A 24434-nucleotide genomic window follows, 5' to 3' on the forward strand; every position below is an offset into this window, starting at 1 on the left:
TATATATAGCAATACATTATGTTCAACTGTAATAAATTTCAAATAATGATCGTCGAGGCGCGTCATATACTACCAACGAGCAACCTGTGAATAACATATCATAATAATATATCAACGATTGTTCCGTACTTGCGTGTTTTACCTTGACGCGTCTCGTTCAGCTATCGTAATCCTCTGTAAACGGGCGACACGTTTCGTCGTACCGGAAATGGTGAGGCTCAAAGATATACGTATACCTATTCGACGTACAATACTGAATATATTAATTCTGACCGGTGACGTGAAACGTTTTGATCGAGCACCGAGAACCGTTGAGAATCGGACGATGACGCGGAGAAAACGGCCGGTGACCACTGCTGTAGTTTTCCTATCTGACTTACGGAAAATATCGGGGGTTAAGGTGCATTCACAGCTACGTCGTGTGGGGTGTCGTGTCGTTCAAATGTGCATTGTGATTGGACGACGGACGTTACTTGTTTGGTATCATATAATAAAAAAGTTACAACCGAGTATACCGAGAATTGACTACAGCTCAATTTTTAATCCAATATATGGTTACCAGTTGTAACCATATAGTTACCAAGCACTCAAACGACACGAGATACACGACACACGACGTAGTTGTGAATACAGCTTTAACTCATATTATGGACTGTGGTATAGATTCGAGGACCGTGGTCCACATTGGAAACGTGGTAGCTAGTAGTATATTAGAGAGTTGACAGCCATGATATTTTCCATCATGTCGTCGTCGGCCATTAAATTTTAGGAAAACGCGTCCGTCATCAGCCTTTGTCTCCGTGTTTTTCGCGCCGTTTTATACTCGTCTTCACGATAACACCGTTTTCACATCGTCGACCTCGAGTGCATTAGTTAATAAGTGATGTGAACTGTGGCGCAATTCCAGCGAAACAAGTATTGTGCGTTTATTTAAGAACACGTCATATTTTCTGGTCCGACGAAACGCCTCATACCCGTTTATTGAATATTATGCGAACCGAAGTCGGCGTAAGGTAGGACACATATTATCATGTCATATATTCATCTATACTATTCATAGGTTCATAGTAGGGATAGACAATTATTTATACGCTTTTATGACCGATCTTATAATGATAAGAAAATAAGCTGGTATTGTTAAAAATTAAAATAGTTAAATAATAATTTATTATATTATATGAATTATAATAAATTATTAAAATAATAATTATAAACACGCATGTATGTGAATATAAAAAAGTGTTTCAGGGGTCCCTCTGCTTCAATGCGTCGATAGTATCTTACCTATATCAATTCGTCAGATATTGGACTTTTAATCAGACTTTAAATAATTAATAGTTTATCGTATCCGAAAAACGTTTATGGATGGAGTCCGGTTTACTATAATCCACAAATATACATTTATAGTTTATACTATAATAGTGTTAAGTGTAAATATTACTTATATTTGATGATCTTAAGTTAACTATTCGTGTGACGTTATTAATTGTACAGCATATTTTATTGAAGGAAACCTGAGTATCTGACTGAGGCAGTGACGCAGGGATACTCCGCAAAATGTTGGTCCACTATGCAATTTGATCTAGTATAGTGAATTAGTTATAACTTATAACTAATTCAATATGCTAGATCAAAATTCAGTTTTTATATATCTATCGAGGTAGGTACTCAGAAAATTATTTTGCTTCGGAACATGAAACTAAAAATGTATGTTATCTTTCAAAAAAGTAAAAATTTAAAAATGATGATGACATTTTTTATGAAACATATTGTTTTACAATAACATAAAACTATGTATGAATATCTAATATTTTCAAAAAAGTTACAACTTTTTGAAATTATGAGTGTAGATATTTAAATGGATCACCTTGTATACATCAGAAATATGTACGTAGATTACCTACACAATATTTTATTTAATGATGTAATATTTTATATTATATATATTATTATATTATATTAGGTAAATGTAAGAACAGTTCTACTCAGAAACGGTTTGTAATAATTATCATAAATATTATAGAAGCTTAACTGCAGTAAATTCTTGATTTAAAAAATACAAGCCCACCAAGTTGCCTATCTAACATGCGAAGTTTATACGTTTTTATTTCTACTACCTATGTATTGGCGTAATAGTGAAATGGTGAGTGGATAGTAGTTTATTCACTCACAGTTTCACTGTATCGACAATATTTTATCATTTTTACACTCACTTCATTTATTTATAACCTAAGTTCAGGAAACATAACTAAAATTAACATTCAGTGCTTATACTTACTAACTGTAATCTGTTTGTACTTATACTTAAAAATAAACCAACATAATTTCCGACTTATAATTTAATTTTCATTACACATTTACACGAATCTAAAATTAAGTATTAAGCTATTATTGTGCTAACGATACTATGTAAATTGCTTTCTCCTTTTCTGTTCCTCCAAAAATCAAGACGGATATTTGCGTTTTCTCTTTAAATTAATTCTTAGATTGCTATTTGACAGATTAACCATATTTTCTTCTTTTTTCCACTTGATAAAAGTAATATAAAACACGTGGGCCATTACTAAACATGTCTTAATCCCATTTGCACATTTTGATAGAAGTACCCAAGAAAAGTAATTTCCGTTGATCCCTGTTCATCACCGGCTAATAGCTTTCACTTATTACTCTCCAGTATCAGAGTATAAATTTGTAATGTATACACTTTCGATTACTTATGACGCTTATTCAATGCTTGTTGTATTTTATGATAACTATTGTTTACATTCATGTCATTAAAATAAATAATTGTTATTCTTACATCATATTGGTTTCCAAGAATATTATCGTTTATATTTTAAAAAACACCTACAAGAATTGTATTTGTATATAATTGTATCTACCTTATCTATTATACAAACCAAAAACAAAGATGTGTGTATTATTTCATATATATTTTAAACGTTTGTATGATTTAATTCATATAATCAATCGTGTAATGTTAGTAAAATAAAATCTATAATTGTTATTTATTAAATGTTACTATTATTTTCTAAATAATATATACAATAAAGAAATATTAAATACCTAGTTTATTATTGGGAATTACGATGTTCAATTAATGTTATAATTTAGTGACGTCTAAGATTGTAACAGACAGAAGTATTATTCATTTTGCTCCATTCAATAACACACTACAAAGTACAAGTACGACCAAATTTATTAGATTTTTAAAATGCACGGGCACAGATGTTTTTAACGATTTAAAGAAAAACGTAACGTGTAGGTGTATATATAATAATATATAATACCATATTATATTTGTAGTTGTACCCTTTTGAAGTTTTGTGCACCTTCAAAATGCTTGTCCACATGTATTAATGTTTTATAGACAGTATATTATAGGCATGGTACATTGGTATCTACCTATATCCATTGTGTTATTTAGTTATTATAATAGTGTATGTACATAACGGTATAAGTTAATGGTGTCTAAAAGTTAAAACCTTTGCTGTTGACGCCTTTTACCAAATAAATATATATGAAAAAAATAGTGTCTATTTTATTATTATAATGAGCGCTTAGTGCTTACCTTGGGTTTCCGAATTCACTTTGAATAAACAAAAAAATATGAAATAATCGATTAGATAAGAAATTTACACGAACTTTGTTAGGGTACAAATTAGACGCCAAGTAACAGTATCTATTAGGCACGATATTATTGTTATTATTTTTTATTATGACACTTTATGGAACGATTGGTAGATACTAAGTACATATTGAGCGTATAGACTGCGAACCGCATTAGACTGCACGCTGCGTCACGTTGACAAAGGAAAAACAAGATCGTCTAAACAGCTGATTTGTAGGCCGTGGTGTGTTCTTATAAAGTCCCTGTGAAAACTGAGGTAAGGGGTAGTGTTATAGATAGAGTGAGAGAGAAAGAGAGAGTGAAAGAGAGAGAGAGAGAGAGAGAGAGAGAAAGAGAGAGAGACATTAATACAAATAACAGAGATGATATTCTATATGGTTATAGAGAACTTATTTGAACATTCTGTTGTATTTTCACACGAAAGACCTTCCTTATATATTTTTATTTGAAGACTATCTACATTATAAATATTATACCATGTCTCAGTGGGAAAAATACGACTGTACAAGTATGTAATGACGTATTTTTTTCTAATCAACATTTTAACGCATAAGTTATACACTTATGCTCTAAACTTGACGCAGTGTGACTATGTGAGTAATGTTAACTATTTTTACATAATATTGTTTACTGTGTGGTAGATTCGATCAATTAAAAAATAAATAACTGATGAGTCAAATAAATAATTTTATATTACTATATAATACTTTGTTATAATTTTATAATTATTATTATAATGCACCGATAGAGAGGTAATAATCGTTATTTTTTTTTTAAATTTAACTTAAATAGATCAATAACATTAAAGAATACAATTCAATGGACCACGTTTATCAGTTTCCTTGTATGCATTTAATCACTTGGTATCAATGTGTATATTCGTAACACATTATCGAATACAACTCGCATAGTATGTATGTTGCATATTTTTAAAAATGTATGTTGGTGGACGGTGGTTTGAGTAGTACCAGATCTCATAAACAATTATCAGCAATTGCCTACTGTGCATATTATAACATGTATAATATTATATAGAAATACATTTATTATGCAATGGAAAATACAATTTAACTGGTTATAAAACTACATAGAACGATATATAGAACTAAATAATTATAATAATTTTAACAATTTCTTCATAATAGGATTGATTATTAGTGGTATATGTACAATGTATATGGAGGTGAAATTTTAAATTTTCTATTACGCTGAATTCATAAATTCATCTTAATTATTTATTTAGTATAGTAAATACTAATAATATATTAATTATTATTATATTATATATACTTATCTAAATCTACCGTTAAAAAACCACTTCCCCTTTTGAAAAATCCACTGTATACGACTAGTCAATACATTTACAATGGTATATACCTACTAATAATTTCTTTGACATCATCTACTACACATAAATTTCATCGTTATTAATTATTGGTGCAACCATTGACAGAATCAGGTCATTAAGTTAAATTAATATATTATATTTCATAATTTATTAAAAATTGTATAAATAATTCAATATTATATTAAATTAGTATTTCTTATTACCTATAGGCAATTACAAGTTAGGTGTGGTTTACATGAATAAGGTAACAGTAATATAGACACGACGACACAGTAGCTTGTTTCAAAATACCAGAATCTTTATTTTGTATCTATACTACTAGATATTTTTTTTATTCAAAACCAACATTTTACATGAAACCAAATTCATACATAAATAAAAAGAAATTCGAACCTTGCATAATAAGTGGTAGTGGTTATTTCGTTTTGGTATAATACATATATATATATATAAATACAGCTCTCAGAAGCTTATTATATTATACAAAAAATAAAATGCTAATGCCTATTGCCTGTATACTCGTATAAAACATTGAATACATACAATTTGTAGGTAATATTAAAAATAATATTTGTAAAAGAATAAATATTCAATTATGCAAAAAAAATTAGTGTTGTAAAATTCAAAAATTATATAAATGTGAAATCAATGATAAAATATATCATATTAAAAATAAAAATAATTAATTTCGAAAACAAATTTTTAGATATTCAATTATTCAATTTCAATATTCAAAATTGTATATATTATTTTAAATCTGTTTCTCAATTAATTAAACAGTCGAAAAATATACAAGCCCTTAGGTTAATTATTTTTTGTAACTTTAATAATCCACTTATTATAAGATCCTTCTATTATAGTATGGATACCTATTATTTAGATGAAAATGTATTTAATACCACTTAATTAGTTTTATTAAATCATTTTCAATTTATAACAAAGTCGAAAACTTTTTATGTTTAATAATTCATCTAGTTATATTTATATTTATATTCATATGAAAGAAACCTTCAACACATTAATTTGTATTCTGTGAATTCTGGACTGAGACTTGAACATAAATACGGGTAAAAATAAATTATTGTAAAATATTCAACAAATATCATCACAATTTATTTATTCTTTTTTTATATACATTATTCATAACAAAAGTAATAATAAATCCTAGATTGTGTTGTTTGATACGAGTTGAATGATAAATTATTTTTTAATCTTGATGTTAAATAGGTACAATAGTTACATTAAAGCATTAATAATTGCCTATCGTAATCGCCCTATTATAACGTGTGTTATATTTTTTTTAATAGCTTATAAGTTTATACGTTTTATATAGGAACTTCAACATATTATAGATATAATTAAGTTTATTAAACCGAAAATACCGAAATACCAAGTTAAAAAGTGAACTATATAACTAAATTATTTATTATTTTTATTTTTATACAATTAGATTGATATTTTACGAATTAGTATAAAAAACAAATAGTATAACTTTCTATATTCAAATTTGTTTGGAAAATATATATTTTATAAATATTTGTTAGGTAAACATTATAATATGTAGGTACATCAATCACTAAAATTAAACGTTAACTGCTTAATAAATAGTATTGTTTTGGTAATGTTATATTAAGTAAAATTTATAATTTATAAGAAACAAAATTAGTGTACCTAGAATATTTATTAACTTATCACTTTTTCTAAAAAATAAGTCCTTTTAAATTCAAAGCGGAACGATGATTTTACAATGCTGTATGTTTATTTTTATTTTTCTGGTTGTCAAGTCGTTTTGAAAGGAAGTTAAAATGTTTAAATTTTCAACTTTTAAGTTATTTTCTAGTAGTAAATTGGACTTTGGCACTTTTGAGGGTCAAAAATGAAAAATACAAAGGAAATATTTACAACAGTATTTATAATCGAGAAAAACTGGGATTTTTATGCAGATCCAGTTTTTGACAAAATCGATAAATGTTTTTTTGTTTTACCTTTAAAAATCAATAACAGTACAGAAACAGAGACTTAACATTTTTATCAAATATTCATACTAGTATTTACTAGATATGAAATAATTTTCAAAATATTTTTGCTTGTTTTGTGCTGTTTATATGTATTTTAAATGAATTTTTTATTTTTTTTTATCAATTTATAATTGTTTCAATTTTTTTTTTTTTTGGTTAAAAAAATCTTAATGCCGTACAATTTATAAACATTTCTACAACTTGAAAATTAAAATATTATAAGATTACGTACAAACGAACACAGAATAACAGCACAGCTCGATTTATAAGCTGTAGAAAGAAAGCTTACTGCTATACAGTTTATTTTTGCTTTTTTAAAATATAATTATATACATAGAATCATTACGTTAATCAATAAATAAGAAAGTTAACCTCGTGGCTCGTTATTTAAAAATGAAAGGATTTAAAAAGTAATATTTGGCTATGTTGGGATAATAATATAGCCGCAGGTTGTGTTAAAAAGGACTTCATAAATTTGTAAGTTGAAAACGTGTAAATGTGTCTAAAAAGGATATTTACAGAAAAAAAATTGTATTAAATAGATATATTAACAGTTAGATAAGATAATATAATTATAAATTTGTTTTACAGTTTAAACTTATTTAAAGTGAAGGGGAAAATCAAAACTATTCAAAACTATTAAATACATCAATAAGGTTTAAACTATATTGCAATAAATTCTACACATCTTATTAGTATCAATATAATATTATATTATAGTTACCTATGTATAATTTATTAGTTATTATAGTTGCGTGTGAAACATTTTTTTTTTGGCGAGGCCCAGAAATTTTCTATACCTACCAGTGACTACCACCACCCCTTATTATCGAATCAGTTTTATTTTAGTTTTATTTTTACTTATTGCAACTGAAACTTTAATTCAATCAGGCATATGCAAGTAACTGAATATTTTTGAATACCTAATTCGAATAGGTCCACTTTCACTTTTATACTCAACAATATCACGTTTTCAAAAATGTTAAACCATAGAATGTGCCGAAAACTAAATATAGGTTATAATACTGTAATAGTGGATACTAAATACAGGCAGTATTAGGTATAAGAACTTAGAAGAATAATATAGCTAGGAGAATATTGAGTTCTAACTTCTAAGCAATGGTCTTGAAAATCTTACGGTAGGTAATTTTTCTACTGAATCCTGGAAGATTTTGATAATAGGTACATTTTAAAGTTTAAATTATGTCTTAAACAATCACAACTATATGCAACTATAATTATATATGTTATGATTTATGTAGAACTATATTATATATGTTATGTGTATACCTAGTATAATAAGTGTATACATTTCGAGGACATCCAGTCGAAATGAAATTAGAAACAAAGAAGATGCGGGAAATGTTTTATTACAACAATGAATAATGAGTAATGTAAATAATTGAAATATATTAAGCAAAAAAATAACAGTTTCGACCCATATTTGTATTTAGTATTAACGAGTTGACAAAAAATGTGATTTAGTTGAAAATCGAATTTGGTTTGGTGGTGGGAGGAGGGAGTATAATGGGCAGGAGCGCAGCGAAAATACTACCGTTTTACTTATAAACGGTAATTTTGATTTTTCGCAGGTGTTACTATAAATGATAATCAGTCCCGCATTATAAAAGTAGATACAAGTATACAAGTACCCTGCAGTATTAATATTACCAAACAACGTAGGTTCGAATCGAGTACGGGTGTACAGAGAAAAAAAATCATATTGTGAAACATCCATCATGATTTGTTGAATTTCTTATTTTATAATAATTGTGACATGGTGCACAACACAAAGCTGAGTTGAGCCCGTTTTATCGTTAAAATAGGTACGATGAGGTTGTGTGTGTAATGTGTATCCAGAGTATCTATCCATATAGGTGTTTAAATTTTTGCATGACTATTGACGAAAGTAGAAGGATTACATCAAGTTTGCATAATGACTATATCATGTAAAAATTGAAGCACTGTACAATACGATAATATTATTACAACCAATATATGTAAGTATAATACATCACTACTTCGGCCGTACCCACATGACCCGTGTAACGTTAACTCGTTCTCAACATGTAACTCAGGTTTTTGTACAAAAAAAATTATTATTTGTTAAAAACTTATTTAATATTCATACAATTGATTATAGTGTTATTAGTTTACTTCTATCAAGAGTCTCGAATTTTCCAACATGTATTCTTTTTTCACAAACATTGTGAGGAATGCCCGGTTGATTTTTCTTTTTCGTTTGTTTCCTTTTGAATGTTTACCATTCCACGACGGTTTATTTATGTCACTACGTAATATTGTGTACGACAAAAATTATATTACATATAATAAAACACTGTCACGTATATCGTATATGGGTGATACAGACTTTAGAGTAAATCTTGACCGTTTGCAATTTATTTCAGAAAAAAACATACAATAACTCACCGAACGAAATCCCTACCAAGTTATAAATATCATATATTGTGTTATCCTTGTGCCATACGACATCGATATAATATATAAATACATAATATACGCATTTAAATAGTCCTGTTACACCTTATAAAGTTATTTACCATACAAAGGCTGGGCATTAACGAGTGAAAAAGGTAATTTAATTTTAACTTTTTAGCTTAACTAGTTACTTTTGGATTAACATTAACTTAACTATTAACGTACTAAATTTTTTTTTAACTAACATGAAATTAACGAATTTATTTTTCATTTTAAGAGGTAAATTAAGTTAATTTATTTTGTTTTTAATTTTATTACGTTTTACTCTTCAGTCTGTTCGATTTTCTTATCAAAAAATTTTTACCATGAATTGTTAAAAAGTTAAAAAATTTATATTTTTCCAATCTAACTTATATGGAAATACTGTGCAACACATTATAGCCTATAATTTAGTTATGGGCTGGAAAAAAATTAAGTACGCTAGCGTTGTATAAAAAAATTAATTTTTTTTTACTTCATAAAATGTTAACAAAAAGGGTGTATTAACTTTTAACTTTTAAGCTTTTGCTATTGGTGCATATTAACTCAACTGAGTAAAAAAAATCAATAACTTGCCCAGTCCCGCTATATACCGTAAAAATAATAAATATATATTATATTTAAGATTTTCGTAAGTACTAGAACATATTACAGTATTTATACTGCAGTGTATAATTGCAATTATACGTAGGTACGAGGTACCTACACATCGATAATTTTTGTAATGCTGTGTGCAGAGACGAAACGGACATGGTCAACTGCAACTCGGCGGTCGTCGCCAGCATTCAGGCGCCAACGTTTTATAGAACTCTGTACACACATACATAGATAATAATATATATATTAAGAAACATAGTAGGTATAAACTTATACACACAGGATTTTACTACACAGTAAAATACAGCACAGTTTAACCTAAATCGCACATTTTTGTAATTTACAACGAAAAATTTAAACAAAATTTAAGTATATTACTGTATAGTAATAATATCGTTGTTGACGTATTATTTTTATCAACTACAATGTGCACGCAAACTCAAAAATACATAATGCAGCTGCGTCGACCTTGGAGCGGTCACGTCGTATAGATTTTCCGGAGCGTCCTTTGTACGGCATCGTCACACACACACACACACAGCCAAATGACGATGACGGTACCAGGAATTTTATTGTAATTTTGATATTTTTGGAGTAAATAATAGTAATAATATCATAAAAACTACATAATATTATTTTTAAAACACAATAGTATCATGACCGTAAATACCTAGTGTATACGTTTAAGTGGCATCGAAACATGAACACGAAAACCAGCGCAAGTTGATGTAAGATAATAACTGCATGTACTAAATTATGTATAAAACCATAAACTATTCATACTTCAGAACGGGTGGTAAATGAGCAGTACCGGATGTGGGATTTTATGCCGGTAAATCACTATATAATGAACGTGGAGAACTTGAAATGTACGCAGTGATAAATCGTGTGAATTTTCGTCTTAAGAAAGGTTCACGCCGTTGATTATTAAAAACCTATAAATCTTATTAGAATATTAAAAGTCATCATTTTAGGTTCACAACTCCACCTGTGACTTTTATTTTTAATTTTTGAAGGAATATAATCTTTGGATCGTGACTTGTTCACAGACTAGTGACTACTATATAATATTGAATTTTAAACTCTTATAGACGACTCGTATCATATGTTATTTAACATATCACACTGAATCTACTTGGTGAAATACCAAAATGACATTTTTGGTATAAAATAAAACATTTTTAAGACATTTTTCAAGAAAAACAAAATTATATTTCCTTCTTTTATTATTCATACGATCTTAATATCCAACTGTTTGGGTTAAAATCATGGATTAAGTAGTAACTATACAACGAAGTTCATAATATAGAGTGAACTCCAATAAAACAATATTGAAAAACAATTATTGATGAGCACAATGTTTGGTCAATTATAATTTCCCTTCAATATTCACAAATAAAACAAAGGACCAAACGTAACTTGGGACAACTGAGAATACATAAACATATAACGTACGTGCTACCCCAATAATAATAATAATAATAATAATAATAATAATAATAAAAAACAAGTGTTATACACTATAACATAAAATAATAATTTTACGTGCTAATGGGAATCTGCTAAAAAATTGCACATAATTTAATATATAATAATATGTCTTTTATACAAAAATATTTTTCTAAAACAAAATAATTCATTATTTGTTTGTAATGTAATAATATTTAAAATTTAACTAATTTAACTAGAAAATATATATTTTAAGTTAACAACAAAATTGAATCAAATGTATAAAATATACTATGTACAATTTGACATAATATAATTGATTTAATTAATAAACTTAGGTACAAACAAAAAAATTGTATAATAAATTTATTTTATTAATACTCTAGGAAAACGATCCTTAACATTATTGTTTGTTTATCGATTTATAAATATATTATAAATATATAACATAGACAAAATATAACGTCTGTATAGCATATATATGTGGCAAGCACAGATACAAGCGATTTTTAAAAATATGTACACACAATTGTATATAATTATAATTTTGGCACTTACAACGAGTAATAATGAGATTAAAAGGTAATTATTTTTGATTTATTATGATGCACTTATGCGCATCAAAAACATCACTTTTATCCGATAATATTGGTGTTTATTTCATCAGTCGTTTTTTTCTTACAGAATATAATAATACGTTTATCATGTATAGATATAAATGTGATTTGCATTTCATATTATTTCATAAATTCTATCAGCCGTGAATAAAAATTCTGTATTAAAAATATTGGCCGAACGTCAAAAATAAATAATTGTATTTTGTATCGTTGCGAGTATATTGTCTGCGTATTTAAATCAATGCTATCATCATATTCATGCAGTGTTACAGTTAAATATGAATACTCGCAGAAGCGCTTTTAGTAACATCATGGACTAGCTGTCGACATTGAACTAAAACTCTTAAACATATTGTATTTGCACCTGAAAACAAAAAAAAAATAAATTAACATAAAATAACAGTACTCGTAATTGCTATTATTTTAACGCTGCATCTGTATAATAAAAAATTATGATAGTCAGTGGAGTGAAACGTATGCTCGCCCAAGGACACAATATAATATTATGGATGTGATTATTGTGCGACAACACAGTACATGGCATACAAAAACTGATCATATAGGATATTAGGAAATTGACCTCTCTGGGTAAAAAAATATACCAATAGTTTAGAACGTTGCCAGAATAGTAGATGGCGTTAGTGGAATATAACTTTGACTTAAGTTCAGAATACCATTTAAATAATATAATAATAATTATATATTATGAGTTATTATCTATCGTATAATTAAATTACTCACCATTGGTCGTTATGTACAGTTTTTACCCCACTAGTAAGTTTGTAATTATTTGGTCTTCAGTTGCTGACTCTGAAATACAAATAGCATAAATTATTTTAATATTTTAGTAGTATTCTAAGTAGAAGCATTGTTTATACATACACACATATGTACGTATTATACTACTATGTTATGAATATTGATTGTTGTGGCATAGTAACAAGGCCCAAATTAAAATGTTCGTAATGAATACAATTCAATATCACTAAGATATGCTTATAGTATTCATTAAAAACGATATCTTAAGACTAGTTTTGTAACAAAATTATATTTAAAAATTGAAATATGCGATCATTAGTAGTATCATTGATTATAAATACTAGTATTTATAATCAATGGTAGTATTTTACTCGTCGTCAACAAATAAAGATGAATCAACGCATATATGCACCTATATTGCCTATACGATACGCCTGATGAAATTACGTAGACAGTGACCACACGAGCAGCCAATGGTACCAAGGACACTCCGTTTAACGGGTAGTCAATTTATAGATATCTACAATAATAAAGACGGTTACAAAATAAGTATTAAACTTACGATGTGAGTTGCTTGTAGCCCGAGTAATTTCTGCAACTTTTGCAGTTGCTGGACTAGGGACCCATTACTCTCTTCAAGATTGACAATTTTCTTTTTGTACTCGCAATTTTCGGTGACGAGAATATCCACCTTTCTCTCCAAAGTATCCATGTATTCCTTCTTCTTGCGTCGGCTCTCTTGCGCCGATATCTGAGCAAATAAATTACAGTATTATAGTAAAAATAGATTGTTGTAACGAATCGGACGCGGAAACTGTGACACTGCAGAAATATTATAATACTCTGCAGGTGCGGTGGTATAGCATTTGAAATTATGAGTTACCTTGTTTTTAATTTTCCTTCGGATTTTCTTTAACGACTTCTCCTCGGCCTTGGTCAATGGCAACCTGGTAGGTATCGGGTAGCCTTCGGCCAGCAGGGTGCGTTTCTCCTCTTCCGTGAGCGTCAGTGCGCCAGTAGAACCTTTCGGCTGACAGCTGATCAAAGGCGTCTGTATAGGCTGCCGGCTGCTGGTGATGGTGGCGGAGGCGGCGGCTAACGACGAGGACGACGAGGACGACGACGACATCGTCGACAGGAATAACCGCCGTGTGGGCGACGATCGGTGGTGCGGTGATACGTTACCGCCCTCGCTATCGCTGGACGTGGACGAAGGTGGCGTGGGTGGCAGTGAAAAACCTACAGAGGGGCCACAAACGAGAGCACCAGGTAAATACGTGTAATATGTATACCAGTTCGTATAAGATATAAAATATTATTTCGCTCTTGTGTGTACAGTGTATACAGGATGGTTATGGGAACATGGTCCTCGCCCCCGCGGGAGTATATGTTTATCTCCTGTGTATCATTACGCGTTACCATTATACCAGAGCCACCATACAAATGCAGAGTGTAGTTCGATACGTTGTATTGTAATGTAGGTATATTATTTGTATATATAATTTATGTCATTGTGGTATTACCTGTGCCATCCATTTTCAGACCGAAGTTTGGGACGATTAATCTGTGCGGTTGGTTGAGGAAAGCTCTGGAGGTCAATACGACCGTGGTGGGTTCTTTGTAACTGGTTTTCTGTACCTGTAATATTTTAAAATATATTTTATTATATAAGGTAGGCAATATGGTGAATTTTTTACAAACATCTCCATTCGCCATTAAAATATTAAACGACTGTGGTAGTGTGGTGTAGATTAAACGGGTAAAAGGACGAACATGTATTGTAATGTTTATATCGAAAGTAATATATTTTACCATTATTATAAGTACTCGTACAAGAATTATGTAACAATAATACCTACATATTCAAGGAGATAAATTGTAATATATTATGCACAGTGTAAACGTGTATGCAGAATGATTTTAGATTCTGCATGTATCGATGAATGTATTGGATTTACAATGACGTGTACAATCTTGACATATTTTAAGCTTTTTAATTTTTAATTTATGTATACTTCTTTACTTTACTTTATTTTATTTTTACTGTATTGAGTCTTTGCCAAAGAAATCTGTAACTGGCAATTAATTTTAAATTTACAATTTAGAAATTCATTTTTATTAAATCTAAGTAAGTAAAGAAAATAATTAATTTTGTTATTTTAAAAAGATATTCTTCTTAAAGAAGAATAATTTATATCTGTCTATAATTTAATTTAGCGAAAATTGCTTTAGAGTGGTAAATAATTTAATATAGATGCGTCATGTTAAATAAGTTCACATTAACATAATATACATAGTATAGAAGTGAAATAATGTTTATTAACGTGTTAAGATATTAGTATGTTATTAAAATACTAAATATTTCACAAGCAAAATATTTTTATTTTGTGATTTACTTAAACTAACAAACATTGAACCCATCAAAGTAATAAAATATGATATTATGTGTATTAGATTGATATATATATATTTATAATGGGGCTTGGTGTAGCGCGGTCAGTACTTCAACTGCGGAAATGCTTTGAGTGTACATATCGGCCAGTTGTGCTAGCTCCCGGATGGGTGACCACCCGGGATTTTTAGCTACAAATCCTTACCACATATACAAACGTGTTTCAATTAACCGTTCCAACCGTTCCTCCTCTCAACAAACAAAAAAAACATTTAATGACCATAATTTCTAGGCTTAAGCTCAATAAAAAAAAAATATATATTTATAATGTCATAAATAATTAAAATTATAAACTAATAAATTGGCGATTAAATTATTAGTTTGTTTTTATTTAACGTTTATTTTATCAACATACTATGAAGTATACAAACGAATGATTATAATTTATTAAATTTCAAGAAATATAATAAAACAATAAACCCAATCACTAATTACTCTAGTTAATCATTTAGATTCCTACTTTAATCGTCCCTATGTTTCACAATAATAATATTTAAATTATAATTTAAAAACTTTATTTAGTTGTAATTATTGCATTATTATTTATTTTATTGAGTGTCATAAGTACCTAAAGGCTATAACAAATAGATACGTTCCGTTATTAAGCAATAGCAAATTTCATTAGTATTTACTCTGGTATGAATTAAAAATATTTTGTATTGTATACTATGTTTAATGTTAGTTAATTAGCCACTATAGTATTCTTGAATTTTTTTATATTTATACTTTTCTTTTTAATAATTATTCACCTTTATTTTATCCGGTAGCGTCATTTTTATATTACTCGCCAACGAGTGCCAAATAATATTAAACATTTAATAATATTTGTGCACAGTAAATAATTTAAAGTGAAAACTCCATTAGTAACACACTATATATAGTTGCTATTAAATTTGTCAGTATGTTAAAATAACGTGAAAAACGTTTATAAATATTGTTTAGTTATTGATTTTTATTGTATCATATAATATAAGTAAACTCGCCCGCAACTGATGGATCTTATTAAGCATTAAGCAAGACATTATACTTTTTCTACGGTTAAATAAATACTGATCTCTCAAACATCAGGAAACAATATAACGTCATCGTTGTATATTATTTTTTGTAGCTACAGTAATGGGAGTCATTACATGTAAATAAAAACTAATATAGATTTATAAATAGGTGTATAAAAAAAACGTAGATATATCCATCACATTCTCTCTTTTTAATGATTTTTCTTAGAACTATTAGGTATTTGTAATACCTAATTACATTCAATATAATATAGCATCCCAATATTTTTAGTTTCTCTTTAAAAGTATTCCACGTTTTATTTTTAAAAATGCATATAGGACCAACATATTTACAGTTATACAAACATATTAAATTTGTAAATTATCAATTAACTCTAATATTTGAGATAACGAAATAATCATCTTTATTTAAGCATACCAAACGTATTGTTTGTTATTAAAATCGACAAAGGTTATAAATTGATAAAGGGAGAAATCTAATTTCTAAAGATAAAAACTTTTAAAAATATTTCTGTACCTAACTTTTATTTTTAAGTTATTTTTATGTAAATCTCCAAACAATCAATATTAATTTTTCTTACATTATATTATTACCTATTTATTATATATTATCGTATGTTTCACTTTTATTGAATACCTATGCAAGATTATTATGTTAAAATTATGACCAATGATGTTATAGGCTATAGCTAATATGTTCCTAGTATTTATATGCAGACTTTTATTTATTATAACTACTTAATATGTACATCACATTTTATTATTACATTTAATAGAATAGTTTTTTAAATAATAAACATTCTGTATGGACTGTGTGGACTGCACTATCCAATAGTGTGATACCTATCATATGAAATATCAAAAAAAAAAAATATATTCAACTAATTAAAAATGTTAATATTTAAGTTATACCTTATATCGAATTATAACTTTAAAAAAAAAAGTTATAACAACCATAAAAATAAATTGTTTGTTTTCGGAATACATTAACAAGTCCAATTAAAAAATCGATTTAAACCTATTACAATAAATCTGCTATAACTATTAATATTACCTTGCCGTAATGTCTGGGCGTATCGTCAGATGCTGAACACGGTGATGGAGGGCAAGAGGAAGTCTCAACATATTCCTGGTCACTCATCGGTTCGTCTTTTATTGAAGTCGTGTCCTCTTTGATACTAATCATTTCAATGTTACCGGTACGATCGCATCTCACTTCATCAAACGTCAGCTTACAAGTTCCGTCCTGACTGCTATCTTCGTCCAAATCTAAAAAATGTTTATTACCATTATTAACAATAAAAAAGTTGTGTAGGTATACATTGTACTTTTTTTATTTATTTTTTTTAATGTACTCTTTTATAATTGAAAAAAATTGTGATAGTCCATTGTGGTTCAATCCAATACATTTAAACTTAAAAAGGGTATACCTATACTTATACGAGAGAAATTGTCAAAAAATATTATTTAGGTAGGTAACAATAATAATTTAAATTTTTTACCTACATAGAATTAAATAAATCAGGTTTATATTTGCTTTTTTTTTTTTAAAAAAAAAACAGCTACTGCTGTTGTGATATTTGGTTAAACATCTATACTACACCAGATGTATGATATTTTATATTTATATTTATGACAGTCCGCATAAAACTTGTGACATTTCCATAAAAAAAAAACGTCAACGTTATGAATATTCGATAAAATAATTACATATTATTTTTTTTCTGTGTCAATTCAGAAATCGGTGGCAAAACCAAAAGGTTACTAGAGAAGGGTTATTAGTTATTATACATTGCATACATCTACCCCGACAATTCGGTTCTATGCATTTCGGCGACATCACACATGTATTATACCTAATTAACAGGTTGACAGCCACGGGTTTTTTCAAGTTACTTAAAATCGATTTTGAGAATCTATTTGGGTTCCCAAAAATATTACTAGGATTGACAATTGAGACCCCATTCGGGGTCTCACTGAAATCGATTTTCAGCGAGAGTTCGTTTAGAGTCACAATAATCAGTAATTTCTAGTCTGATTTAAAATGTACAGTGTTGCTACTTTCTGATGGTATAATAAGCTTGCAGATATCATTATTATTTTTTTTTTCTATCAATTTTTGTTTAAATCGTCAAAATGGTTTCCAAGTAAACCTATGAAAAATCCCCGTGGCATACGGGAGTAAACTATAGTGAGAGCCCAAAAACGGGTTCATGGTGGTCAACCCGTTAAGTTACTATCAAATTAATGAATTATATATTGACATATTATAATAATACCTGCGCATACTTCAAGCATCTAATAATTATTTTTTTAATATTATAACTACCTATTACATGATACGATGTGTATAACCAGTGTATAAGTGTAGTAATAAGCAAATTGCCCTAAAATATTCCTAAGACTGGTAATTTATCAGGAAATTATAATTTGTAATTACCTGTTATATAGCTAAGTATATTGTTCATGTTATTCATATTTGATTTTACATATTTTTAATATTTAACTTATAGTTATACAAGTTAAATGAATGACAAATAGTTTATGCACAAAAAGATTATATGAGAATAGGAAGACTTTTAACGATGACACTATGACAGGTTATCGAGATTTTAAATAAAATACCGTTTTCCTAATAGGTAAGTACCTTCTATCTATTCGTATCAATTAACTTTTTTTTAAGGAATATTCACATGATATAGGGGAATATTCCTTGTTTCCGGGAACGTTCCTTGAGGAATATTTCTAGTGGCCCATCACGATGTATAGGTATATAATTTTTATATGTATTAAACAAATGACCATTTTCTTTTAGTGGAACACGTAACGGGTTTTGTCTTCCATGACTCACGGCCGTTGCCCCCTCTTCGCCAAAAGCGATTCACGGTTCTTCTCGCAACATACGCGACGAGTGCATTACATTATATTATTATTATTATTATTATATTGTTCCACGGTACAGAGTATTGTTGGAATGCGGCGAAGAATGCGCCATTTACGCCGAGCTTATATATTATATTTTATATATTTATATGGCGAATTACGAAACCCGGCGACGTGACTCACCTATAGCGTCCAGCGATTCGCTAGACCCGTGTGTGGTACAATACGAGTGTTCGGCCTTGATAGGGGCATTAAACATCACCGCGTCGGTTATCAGACGGTCGTGCAGTACCACGTGAGAATTCGACCGGCCGTTTCCATCGATCAGCCAATCGGACGTGTCTTCTGTGCCTCTCAGCGCGTCGGTAATATCCTGCGGAACACAAACGCTGTTGTTAAAAATTGTCGTGCACATAAAATATCATAATATTATATTATACCTATTAATTATTATCATAGTGGGTTAATCGCGTTTTAGGTAATTATACGATTGGGTCAGAGATATAGAACAAAATAAAATATGTGAGACACGCGTATATTATAATTTATAATATATTATATTAAATGATTGATGTGACATTCTCGATCGCGCTAAGTTTTTTTTTTTTTAATTCCTATATAAGGTCAATCATATAATATAATATACCGATGCATGTTATAAAGTTACGTTCGATATTGTTATTATTTATCACCCAAGAAAGTGGAGAAATTTTCGCTAGACACGCGTGAACGAGTGCTGCTGCACCTCCGGCGACATTTTACTACCACCGTAATCGAATAATGATCATGATTGGACAACTTCAAATAATTTGTCGGTATATTTAATTTGACATCCGATGCATATGCGACGTGACGCCCACTCGAATGTATGTCATCAATAGTTATACAGAAACACTTACATGCATATTTTGTCGATACAATATAATAATCATTTGTTTATATTATTATTGAGGTCGTTTAACGTTTAATAATCAATATCCCTTACAGAAAACCGTACGTGATGTTTGGACATGAACATGTCACAACTTAAGTACATATATTTTGACGTAAACAGATCAGAGTCGACCGCATAGAAAAAATAATATCATACATTTTGCCGATGAAAAGTAAACAACGCATTTTAAATAAGTATATATATACTACATAGCTAAAATTAATAGTTTTAAAAATCCGTATATGATAACTTTACTTTGGTGTTTTGAAAATATTATCGCGTCATATTTACAAATTGGCCATGTGCGTATTTTGAAAACAACACGATAATATTTTACAGCCAGGAAGTTAAATCAACATCTCAGAGCACAATGAGAGTAATATATTATTTTAGCTTTACATTCATACTTTATAATCATTCGGAAGTGTGTCCCTACCTATATCATAAATCCATAAGTCATAAGCATAAACATTACGGTGGATCATCATATAATAATAATTGCTTCTGATTTAATTATGAAATTTAAAGCATTTTCATGTTTTTAAACATAATATTATATTTCTTGTATATATATATATATATATTGTTGCCAGGCCTCTTTAATTACTGCCTAAAAATTATTAAATACTTAAACCGTTATAATATTATAATTTATTTTATTAATAAATAATAATATTACTCTCTTATCTATGATGAGGGAAAATGTGTCATAATGTGATAATTAAGTACAAATACAAATCTAAATAGTTAAATAATCTTCAATGGCCAACAGATTATAAAATATTATTATGGTGATTGAAATTGCATTTAGTCTGTAAACAGTAAACAGTTAAGATATTACTTCAATGTATAAAACGCATAATATAATATGTAAGTAATATATATACTGGCACTTTTACGTACTCATCAGTTACCTACTTTTAACGAATGATTTAAATGACCCTGCAGACTGCAGAGGACAAGAAGTCGTGAGTTTCCAAATTTAATGCTATTTGATTTTCGTTTAGCTTGTTTGCAGTTGAAATTATGTGTAAATAAGTATATACCTCCTATATAAAATATTTTGCTTAACCGAACAAAGTGAAAAACTAGTTTTTTGAATTTATTATAGGCTCTTATACAATATTATCTCGCCAGTTTTCAACAACTAAATAAAATATAAGTTTATGTATTATGCTATATATTATAATATAATTAATATATACAACGCAACATATGTATAATTCTGATTACTATTATTTTTTTTTATTGTAACCATTGAAGACATTTAAATACATTAAGCATTTTTTTTTTAGTGATGTCCTCGATATTTTACGAGTAAATTTTGAATAGCGTTGTATAAAAAAAAGAAAAAGATAATGTGATAAATGATAATATTTGGTATGAAATAATCTCTACTGAGCTTCGCATTAATTGGCATCCAACTGAGTTTGGAATTCTTCCATGTCCATGTCGATGAATATCAAACGAATACATATTTTAGTATACTCGAAACTTCATTACCTTCTTGAGTTTTATTGGCTTTACTGTATTGAACGTGGGGCCTACACATACTAACCACGCTCGCACTACGTACATATTAATACATTATATTCATGACATTTTTCCTATTTAATAGTCACGGGAAGACTGAAGTGATGTGAAAAAACGGTTTGCACACTAAGTTCATCGTATATATTATCTTATTATACAATATACATATATTATACCTATATATAGGGTGGACAAGCGGAGTCATCTCGAGGTTTTACACATTAAATCATATTGTACAAATACTCTTTAAAGACCAAATCCTGAGCTCGAATACTCGAAGCATATAAGCTACATTAAATTGTATTATTAAAAAAATGTGATTACATTATAAGCCACGTCAAAAATAAAATAATAATAATAGTAAGTATATTACTAATATATCATTTACTATACATTGTATACAAGAATACTATATATATAGGTAATCAACACAATTAATCAACACTCTACTGTGAAAATATTAGCGTAGAGTGTACTGTTATAAGTGTATATATGAGCATAAAATATATATGCATTTAAAGAGCGATTACTTTTGGGATACTCGATTTCAGTTAACAATGATATTTGCGGCGGCGGCGGTGGTGGCGAGAAATGTGCCATGAATATTTAAAAAAATATAATAAATACGTTCAGGTAAAATGCATCCGCCTGCACTCGTCTGGCCTTTCTCCACTCTCTTCTCGCGGTACACCTACACCATGGTCGCGACGTTTGATCGTGCGCTCACACAGGTACAATACATTTATTACATTATTGTTGCTAGGTATGGGTATAATATGTGTGTGTGTGTGTGTGTATATACTTTCACCGTGTACCGCCAGTAACCACCACTGTACCTATTCTATATTTTAGACCAAGAGAAATATGTATCAGCACGCCCACTATTGTTGAATATATATTTTTATATTTTACATATTATATATGTATATTACTATATTGTATACCTATATATATTAATATATAATATAATCATATAAATATATATTATGTACATTATACTCAAGTTTATATACAATATAATATTAGTTGTATTGTATATAATATGTACAATATGTACATGACTCTAAGCCACGCCCTTGCCAAATATTCACTCACTCGATTAACCGGTTCTTTGCCTTTCTCCGGGTCGGCCGGCACAAACAGTTTCCTATAGCGACCGCGATGTCGGCGGCGCGGCGTCCGCTATTACAGTTACCTTCAAATAGCGGTGCAGCGGCAGCGGCGTTTATTAGAAATGCAAAAATCCCATATACCTAGTTAACCACGCACGCATTATCGTCGTAAATTATACGGCGATATGGTATTTATCAAAATGTCGATATTCTACGATTCTCCGTAAGTCCATATAAATGTATAATACATTATAATATTCAACACTCTATAGTCTGTAAAGTGTAGAGTCTACAAACATCACATAAAAATGTATACGTAAAATGGAATGCGAGAATCTAGGGCATTTCCCTTTAGGACAGAACTGCGGACGCGTTCACGCCGGTTCAAAAAAATATGTATATTATGATAAATTGGTACATAAGCTTTAGCACCCCAATCTCTAATTCAGCACCCCCTAACCACTGTTTTAGAACACCAAAGTATTATCCACCATATTAACTATTATCAAGTAAGTGGATTGATACATGGAATTCGGTGAACTAGGATTTTTAAGTTATACTACTAATTGCAGTAGCTAGACTCCTAGAGCCTTGTACCGTAACAAAGTCTTATAAATTTTCATATAAAAGAATCAATAAATCTATCCTGCATCATTGTGGATCTTATCATAAGTGCACAAAAAGGACTGTTCATTGAGGGTTTCTAAAATAATTCATACTATAAGATAGTTTTTCAAATTTCAAACTTGTGTGACAATTTTAAACTTAAGAGGACTAGAATTACTTTATGGTGGTTATGGCAAAATATGGGGGGAATATGGGATCGATCAAGCCTTGTTAAGCCGAAAGCGAGTGATAATAACATATTAAAAAGGCTTAATATTATATGCGTTATAATTGAATACATTAAAATATATTAATAGGTACGCATTATGGTAATTATTAAAGCACTTTTAGCATATAACATATTATAATCCACGATTTTAGAAGATGAATGCAATTCCGAATGCGATCGATCGGAATATCGGATCACGCGAGGATAATATCATTGAAATACACAAATATATACCTGCACATTAAAATATTATGTAGCCATGTAGGTATAAAATGTTCGCGAACAGAGGATAAAAAAACGGAAAACATATTTTTGGCACCTATGCAAATATTGTCAACAAGTACCGTGTGGGCATGCACGGTTGCGGCGAATATATCATATTATATTATGTTTAACGCGTATGTTTGTGTGCGTGCGCGCTCGCAGCGTAGGTTTAAACAATATATAATATTATGCTACATCGCGTCCGTTTAAAAATCGGAACTTTAAGCTTTGTACATAATATTATAGATACGGTTCGATGATGACGGAATACGCGGGCTGAATTACGTACATCCGTAAATAGGTATACTTACGTATATCAGTAATACCTATCGGCTATCAGTTTATGTTTTTAATATTGACTTTATAGTCTTATATTTTTTAAACTTAATTATGTATAATTTCATTGGGCGTGATGTCTAATGTCTATATAGATACTTTTTGGTGCCATTCAAATATAAGGTCAGTCTATTATTAGTATTGTCTGTAAATAAAGTATTAATTAAATTTG

At 29.0% G+C, this 24434-nt stretch overlaps 1 protein-coding gene across 1 annotated transcript in view; it reads right to left on the reverse strand.

Annotated features, from left to right (window-relative positions):
* Window positions 1-11280: 11280 nt before the first annotated feature.
* LOC132945140 (cyclic AMP response element-binding protein A-like) overlaps window positions 11281-24434 on the reverse strand; it is a 42989-nt gene continuing 29835 nt past the window's right edge. Inside the window, exons 2-8 of the mRNA XM_061014797.1 lie at window positions 19432-19621; window positions 17420-17634; window positions 14421-14535; window positions 13781-14136; window positions 13460-13648; window positions 12880-12948; window positions 11281-12502 (exon numbers count right to left, since the gene is read on the reverse strand). Of these exons, the coding sequence (XP_060870780.1) occupies window positions 12925-12948; window positions 13460-13648; window positions 13781-14136; window positions 14421-14535; window positions 17420-17634; window positions 19432-19621 (1089 nt within the window). The 3' untranslated portion in view covers window positions 11281-12502; window positions 12880-12924. The remainder of the gene's footprint in view (window positions 12503-12879; window positions 12949-13459; window positions 13649-13780; window positions 14137-14420; window positions 14536-17419; window positions 17635-19431; window positions 19622-24434) is intronic.

The sequence above is a fragment of the Metopolophium dirhodum genome, chromosome 5 (assembly GCF_019925205.1).
Source record: "Metopolophium dirhodum isolate CAU chromosome 5, ASM1992520v1, whole genome shotgun sequence".
In the NCBI taxonomy this organism is placed as follows: Eukaryota; Metazoa; Arthropoda; class Insecta; order Hemiptera; family Aphididae; genus Metopolophium; species Metopolophium dirhodum.